The sequence below is a fragment of the Merops nubicus genome, unplaced genomic scaffold (assembly GCF_000691845.1).
Source record: "Merops nubicus isolate BGI_N331 unplaced genomic scaffold, ASM69184v1 scaffold6565, whole genome shotgun sequence".
Classification (NCBI taxonomy): Eukaryota; Metazoa; Chordata; class Aves; order Coraciiformes; family Meropidae; genus Merops; species Merops nubicus.
In genome coordinates, this window is record NW_008608870.1 from 18,030 (window position 1) to 26,456 (window position 8,427).

Sequence of the window (8,427 nt, forward strand, 5' to 3'; positions counted from 1 at the left end):
ACAGTCCATGAAACATGGTGTCCACTGTGTCCCAAGATGGAGGTGGCCTTCTCACCCAAAGGAGCAGTGGGATGTATTTCCTCCAAGGCTGCAACTTCTCAAGTGGTTTAGGTGGTCAGCTTCCTGGGCTGACTGCTCTGAGACACCCCGTCTCATCATTCCACAATACAAACTTAGGTCACCTCCCATTCCCAAACACATGGATGCCCTCTCTGATTGACCAGCCCCATGCACAAAGAACCTCTGCTGCTGAACACAGTCTTTGTGAGATCCCCCTCCCACAAGCCAAGCGCTCAGCTCGGGGAAGCAGCAGCAGCAGCAGCTCTGCTGGTGGCACTGGCCAGCAGCTCTGGTGGCACTGGCCAGTCCATGCACAGAGGGGCAGATGCAGTGGCAGAACCCTCACCTTTAAGAACTGTGGTGTGACGAGACGGACAGTTGCTACAAGGCAGATCTGCTCCTCTGTGGCTGACCTGAAAGCTCGTGCAATAGCTGACTCAAAGCCATTACAGGAGGGTGTAGGCACTAGACACAACCAGACAATTTATTTAAGAAGAGGAAGGAGAGTTTTCTTTTCATGTTAAGACAGGTACAATGACTGATGAAACCCAAGCAACAAACTCCTCCTCCCCACCGGGTGATGCCACGCTGATGTTATTTAAAGCATGACCCTTTAGGCTCCGAGTCATGCAGCTGTAACCACCTACCCCTGGCTTGCAGAGCAGCTTCCTAAGACAGTTCTGAGCAGCTCACAGCGTACACCCACAGTCTCCTTGTCAGCCTTTCTCCAGCTCAACAATTGCAAGATTCAAGATTTTACAGGTTTTCCAAACTCTTAAATCTTTTAAAAGTGTCATTTGATTGCCACATAGAAACAGAATAGCATATTTACTGGTTATTTGAATAAGTAGGCTGCTTTACAGTTCGCAGGGGGTCAAACAGAGGTAGGATCAGTCTGGCATCACTTCTTTAAGCACAGCATGCAGAAGAATGCGTTCTTCTGACCAACAGCCTCCCCACCACTTTTATAAGAAAACTATCTCAAACATATCCCCAGCTCCCTGTCGATTACAGGGCATTTTTAGCTGAAACAAAACCTTTAGGAGGCTACAGAACACCACAAAATTTAAAGGAGAGGGACAGACAGGTAAAGGTAGGCTGCAGCAATTACTTACCATGAGTAAAATATTTAAAATCCACTACAAATTTCACATATTCATACATCAGAGGTTCATTTGGATCTAAGCTGCCTCTTGCTAAATGGCAGCAAAACTCTATTTGTTTTTCTGCTGCAATGAGAGAAAGAGAGTCATACACAATGTTATTAGAAGTCTGCACTTTAGCACCCTCCATATATTGAACCCAACCCTGCGCTGGGATGATCTTGATAGCCCTAAATAAATATATAACTACTAGAAGCAACAATCAACTGGTTCTGCTTAATGGAATAGATCCTCCCCCCTTCTCCTATGGCTTTGCAGCCACCCCGCCAGGCTGGGCACAGAGCCCTGGCAATATTGATCAGTGGTATTTTCCTCTGACTTCGTCCATGCAAAGCTGCTAAGTGATATTGCAGCACTCTGCTCTGGCACTGCTCAGCAGGACCCTGACCCAAGGGGCACTGAAATCACCCTGAGCCTTTCCATCAGCAGCGGAGGGCACTGTGCCAAGCTCTGATTCAGTTTTCTGCCCAAGACCCGAATGCCACGGGTTAGACCACACGGTCTTCAGCTGGAGGGAACCAACCCCAGGGCAGAGCACCACCACAAGGGCTGCCTGCTTTCCACTGAGGTGTGTGGGCGGCAGAGAGGGGAGGCCAGCACTGCCTGGCCCCAGTGAACCCCTCAGGAAGGAGGCGTTCCAACACAGGCTTAGTGAAATGTGGGTGTTAGGAAGACAATGCTGCTCACTCTGGTGTAGGGGATGATTTCTGGAGGAAAGGGACATTTTGGAGGTAGGAAACAGCCACTAGTAAAGATCCAGAGTGTTCAGATAGGAAGGCTGTTCCTTAAATTACACGTAGGGCTTTGCAGGACTTCTGAGATATGCAAGCTTCCTTAAGGGACAAAGACTCTGCCAAAACCTTTTGGGATTTCTCCTACCATTTTCCTTCCCCCAAGCCCCTCACCCCTTTCACAGGCTCAGTCCAGCATCCTGCCCTGGGAAAAACATTTAATGAAGGCAACTTCACTGCCCTATGATGCAAAGCAGCCAGCAAAACAAAGACTACCCAAATCAAAGACCAAGCACTGCAAGCATGTACAAACATTAGATCCTGTGCTGCATTAAACCCCAGAAATACTACCTGAAGCAAAGCAGAAGCAGCAGGCTAGAGAATCAGATAGCTGGAGAACCCTGTGCAGGCAGCCCCAGGAGCTCTTTGCCCTTGGTAAGTCTCCCTGGCTAGCAGAGAGGAGCAGAGCTTACCGTTCAGAAAATCAGCTGCAACAGGCTCTGTCATGAGCACGTGTGGAGAAAGGAGCTTGTACACCTCGCTCTGCTCCCGCTCAGGCAGAAAGTTCAATATATTTTGGTCCACCAAATCTGACTGATACAAGAGAATGCTTTGTCATGTTCAGCAGTACAGCCTGACACAACCACCTGCCTTTTTATCCCACAGCAAAGCACAGATGCTGCTGGTCTAGTGTGGATGCTGAAGACAAAGAAACCAATCTGCAGATGGATCCAGGGTAGAATATAACCCTCAGGTTATTTTACCTCAGGGTTGCTACCTATTTGAAAAAGGTTGAATAGGTTTCAGAGGTTGCCCTTCAATTCACCTAGATGCAAGCTGGAGAAGAAACCCTGGTACCACAGGAATACAACATGATGAGAAGTACCATATCAACATGAAAATTTGAAATTTTTCCCTCTGGAAGCAAGAGACAGAAGTGGGAGAACTCCTCCTCACATCCTCCATTTGTCTTCTAGGCTGAACACCTGGTAAAATCAGCTCAATCTGCAAGTGTTTCAGTACTGATAAACTCACACACCCAGACTAATGGGGTTCTACCAAGATGTCAGCTCATATTTGTTTCTTTGCAAGCCAGGGCATTCAACCAGGTTAACGATGTGCTGTCATACAGCATCATTTGTGCCTCACGATGGCACCAGATTAAAAAAAAAAAAATACTTTTGAAGGGCTAGCAGAAATTTCTGCACATAACTAACTGATTTCTAGAATTCCTCCTAGAAAACTCTGAGGCCACATACGTGTTACTAAAGACCATAGACTCAAAGCAGAAAACCCCAATGCCATTAGAAAATAATAAATTCAGTCCTGAAATAATCTTTAAATTATCTGAGAAGAGCTTCAGCATGCATAGGTTTCAGAAGCATGAGATTTTCCATGTACCTGGTGGGATAAACACCACCCAGCCCATCCTCCAGGCTAGAAGCCAAGTGGTGAGCTACAAGTACAGTGATTTTTGGTAGGGTGTTTTTAGCTAACCTGAAGACCCTGAGAGAGAATCTGTTATTCACGGAGATTGAAAAACTCCCTAAGAGTTTCTTGGTTTATCCAACAGTGATGGGGCTGCATGAAGGCAGGGAAATGATTCTTAAACATGTTGAGCTGTCAGAACTTACCGGTAAGTGTCCAAGCAGAGATGAAACACTATCAGATACATAAATAATAATCCCATCAGTGGTAAGAGCAATGAGAAAGCCATCTAGTGCCTAATGACAAAAGGCAGGCAAAAAAGAAAAAAATGAAAATAATTATGCAAGGGAACAACTTAAAATGTAATAGGCTAGTTAATGGTGATGCTTCTAACAGCCTAAAACTAACATCAATCAATTATGGAAATGGTATTTCAATGTGGAAAAAGAAAAATTACACATGCTCTCTAACTCAACCTTCTTCTTCTATTCTTATTTGCTCGTTAATATTAAATTGACTTGTATTTTTCACCCAGGGAGTATTCATTTAACATGAAGCAAGACACTGATGGTTAGAATTTCTACACCCACACAAGGCTAGTGACTTCAGTCACTTCATTATATGTTCTGAATTACACAATGATTAACCAATTTAGTGTGTAAGGAGATGTTGGACATCATCACAGCAAACCCAGCACTGTGGATGGATGGATGGGTAAGTAGAGATAGAAAAATTACACAACACTTTTTTTTTAGCAATTTATAGACAAGATCTAAAGCCTTATTTATTTTACTTAAAGCACTCACCACAACAATTTTAACTTTTTATTTTTGTTTCCCCTTTCATATTCACAATGGTTTCTGTCCCAGCTTCAAAATTCTCTGTCCTTTTTAAGTCACTGCATATGCTCTCCTTTTTGAGTGTTCCCCTACACTTTACAACATCTCCTCACATCATTGATCTAGGATCTGTCCCTGTTCTTCTCTGTTGCCAAGATCTAGGAGGTTTATCTCTGTGGCCAGCACCACGCACAAAGCCAGCTCTTCTAAAGACACTGTTGGGCTGCTCTTCTGAAAATGAGCCCTCTCTAGAAAAAAAAGTAAACTCGTCAATGGTCTACAATAATCCAGCAAATGGCTTTCTGTCCCCCACCACGTCAAAGGGGGGAGTTTATTTTGATTCAGCTGGAACAAACTAGCTTGTTTGGTGAGAGAAGATTCCCAGAAAGAATGAACAGAATTTTCCGGGGAGGTGACTCATGACATCCTGATGAAAAGGAATAACTAAGACACTGCAACACCTCCCAGCTCAGCCCAGCATACACCCTTATTTTGGTGGGGCAAAGAGCAACAGCTGCCCACGTAGGGAAAGAGGAGCATGCAGCACAAACCCAAACCTGCATCCTGAAGAAAGGAAAAACGTAGGAGGTTTCTAGATCAGCTAAGTATTTTAGAGGTGAGAGTGTCAGAGTGTTCTCCTGGATGCTCTTAAAGGCAATCCAAGGAAAAGATGCAGGGTTCACATCACAAGCAGAGCACTGCACAGCCAGCAGCAGCAGCAAAGGCAGCAAAGCAAATGCTGCCTGGCTAATGGGACGTGGGAGGAAGAGCTGCTCTGCTTTTTTCAGGTCCTTTCAAGTTTTTGCTGAGACTGCTAGCTCTAGCAGCTCTTCTGAGAAGGGCAATTCTTTTTTTCCTCTCTCACCAGGGCACATTTGTCTTCATTCCTAAATGAAAAACTGTTTATCTTGAAGTAGGAGCAATGATATTTTTAATGCTGTGTCTGCAAAGCATTTAGCACAATGTTGGTCTCTGTCAGGTTTGTGTTGTATGTGCCAGCAGAGTAGAAATCACTCACACTAACATTGGGACCTACAGGTGAAAAGGAACTACAGATCTCTGAACTACTCCACTAAACTGATTGCTTCTCACTAATCTATGCAGCTTTAATTTCTTCTTACCTCTAACATCAACTGGGTGAACTCCTCGTTGCTAAGAAATGAAGGCTTCCAGTCTTGTCTAATCTCACAGGCTTCTGTCTGTGCTGTGATTTCTTAAAGAGAAAACATCAAAAAGCAACATGACTCATGCTAGTTGGATGGGTTTTTTTTTCATTTTCAAGTAACACTAGGTTTCTTTTAAGAGGCTTTCAGAGGAATCATCCTCAGATCATTCTCCACACAAAGTCTTCTTGTATGAAACGTTTTCCACACCATCACGACAGAAATGCATTGGAAATCAGGAAAAGGGAGAGGAGATACTTTGGTCTGGAGAAATCCTTCAAAAATTATGGTCAATGGAGTAGCTCAGCATCATCGTAAGCAGAGGGTGTTTGTGACTCTGGAGCCTTTTCAGGAAGGCTCACAGGAGTGCCCAGGCAGCAGGACAGGCTGTACCAAGCCATCTCCTACCCCAGGAGATGTGGGAACAGGGGTGGAAACCCCTTTCCCCTGGCTTTTGCAGCACATGGTGTCCTCCCTCACGCTCCATCTGAGACCATGCAAGGTGTCCAGGGGATGTGGAGGCCAGGAAGGGAAACAGAGCCTTGTCACTACATTACAAAGCACACAGCACTGCACCTTCTCAAGTATAGTTCTCTTTAACTGGTCAGCACTGTATTCAAAACCAGCCCATTTTCTGAGACCAACTGCTGTGCCCCACTCTGCCCCACACTTAAGTTCACGTTCTCTCTGGCAGTCTTAGATGCTTGGGAAAACCAGTTTTCATCTTCTGAGTGGAAACTGTCTGCTGGGCAGATGCAGAGCCAGTGCCTTCCGCAGGAGCAGGCCAGTGACTCCAGCAGGAGCAGGCCAGTGCCTCCCAGTACCTTTCTGTTTCTGTAAGAAGTCAATGGTCCTCTGCAGTATGGTGGACTTGTCCATCTTGAGAGGGTGCCCGTGGCCCTGCAGCATCGTGCAAAGCTCTTTAATGAGGACATTGAACTGGTCTCTCCTCTTCTTTTCAGATTTGTTGCGTGATGCCCTGGGTGGCAGAAACATAAATGCCATTAAGTAAAATGGCATTAACCTACAGCTCAATCCAGGGAGAGGGAGATGGCCCTGCCCCAGCAAAACACTTGAAACACAAGAATCTAAAACCTGCTGGGACTGCTCATTTGTTTAAAATTAGGCTCGAGTGCCTTGCTGATGCTTAAAGCCTTGCAGCAAGACTGAACTCACCATCAGCAAGGAACACTTGGAGGCAACAAATATGATTTACAGTCATTTGAGCAAGACTATTCACAGTTCAGTAGCAGTTCCCATTGTTTCCAAAGTGGTGATAACAAGGTGAAGGTGTTATGGGCAAAACCTCCCTACTAAAAGAAGTCCTGGCACCTCCACGCTCACATTTTGCTCACCTCATTTTTATGAACTTTTGTTTTGCTGTTAGTGCACGCAAATATAAAGGTCAAAATGTGAAGGATTCCTCATTCCCTGAATTGTACTTGCAAAAATAGCTTATCAAGAGACAACACTGTGCAGAGACAACTCGCCTGCAGAATAAAGTCAAGCACATGCTCTTGTATCTGGTTTTGAAAATCTGCTGCCATGACATAATGAAACTGGGAACACTGAGAGCCTGGCTGTGGAAAGCACAGACTAGTTTCCAGCTTGCATTAATACAACTTAAGAATATCTTATTAGGGCTTTCCCCTCCATTAAAAACAACAAAGGAGAAAGCAAATCCATTCTGTTCCTTTCAAAATGTTCTTTCCAATGCTCCTATCTGAGATAACCCTATTTTCATACAAGCTCTTCCAACAGTAATTAATTTTCTTTACAAGTGCATTCCCATGTGTGTGATAAGCAGCAAGTATTCCCATTCATATTCAGGTTGGCACTTGGAGGTTCTCAGATCCAGCACTGACGTTCATCTCTGTTTTGGCACTCGTGCACGATGACTAATTAGAACTGAGCCAAATTCTTCTCTGAAAGGAGACTCTCTCATACCTGTGCTAAAGCAGGACTGCTCTCTAAGTTTCACAGGAAACATTACCCCCGGTGGGCAGCACTGCATGATGCCAATAAAATCACAGGTCAGGAGTCCTGCATCAAGATAATAAATAGCCATGGGATAACATGAGATTCTGAGGGCACAGTAATGTTATTTAAGGACCACTCAGCTGATTAACCCATTACAGGGGTGGTCAAACACACTATGAGAAGCTTGAAAAGGGTGACTTTAAGCTGTTTTGGATCTGCTGTACACAGCTTGTAAACTGCATGGGGGGTTTGCCTCTGCCATCAGGGGTCCCAAGTACTTTTTCAAGCATTGGACAACACAGCATTTACAATTCTCCCCCGAGAGAGCTTCCACTCTGAGTGCTCTGTGCATCCCTTCATACCTCTTTGCCCTGTCCTTCTCATCTTCATCCATCAGTTCGTTTACACAGCACAGGGCTCTGGAAGGAAAAGACAGAAGTACTTACTGAGACACGTTCCCTGACCTTGTTGAGGATGTCAGAACTGACATATGACCTCCTGGATACTTCAGCCTTCCCTTTCCCAAACTCCACTCTCGTCATGTAGTTTCTTGCTTGTTCTGTCAGCTACTGAGGCTCAAGAAGTAAAACCACTGCTATACATCCAAATACATAGCTACAACAAGCATAGCTTTAGAGGGAAAGGGCTAAAAGCCAGCAGTCCCTCAACCTGCCCTTGCCCTCCCCTCTGCCACAGGATGGGGAACGCTGCTGAAGCACTGAACTCTGCACAGGAATCAGCATCCTCTGCAAATATGAGAGCTGAATACAGATGCTCACGTCTGTACCAGGCAGCACGGCACCTAGTCCTGTTTTGGGAGATCAAACAGGCTGCTGGTTGATTTTAAGCATTGCAATGATTGAAAAGCATCTGAGATTTCTTTCCCAGTGGAAGGGCATAGGAGAAAGAAGGAAACTGTGCTAATCCCCCAAGGGATTAGTATTTGACAACAGCAGGGTTCTATCAGGACATCTAAGAGATGGTATGATAGGTTCATCTGAAGCATCCTGCAGCCAATGACTGACTGCTGCTTGCATTGGTGGACTTCTACTACATCATCTGA

General features: G+C 45.0%; 1 protein-coding gene across 1 annotated transcript in view; it reads right to left on the reverse strand.

Annotated features, from left to right (window-relative positions):
- The window catches only part of LOC103773032 (circadian locomoter output cycles protein kaput-like), a gene marked incomplete at its 3' end in the record, with an annotated part of 25,789 nt that extends 18,022 nt beyond the window's left edge, over window positions 1–7,767 (reverse strand). Inside the window, exons 1-7 of the mRNA XM_008940382.1 lie at window positions 7,727–7,767; window positions 6,209–6,363; window positions 5,343–5,434; window positions 3,589–3,678; window positions 2,428–2,548; window positions 1,176–1,289; window positions 407–525 (exon numbers count right to left, since the gene is read on the reverse strand). Coding sequence (XP_008938630.1) covers window positions 407–525; window positions 1,176–1,289; window positions 2,428–2,548; window positions 3,589–3,678; window positions 5,343–5,434; window positions 6,209–6,363; window positions 7,727–7,758 — 723 coding nt within the window. The remainder of the gene's footprint in view (window positions 1–406; window positions 526–1,175; window positions 1,290–2,427; window positions 2,549–3,588; window positions 3,679–5,342; window positions 5,435–6,208; window positions 6,364–7,726) is intronic.
- Window positions 7,768–8,427: the final 660 nt, after the last annotated feature.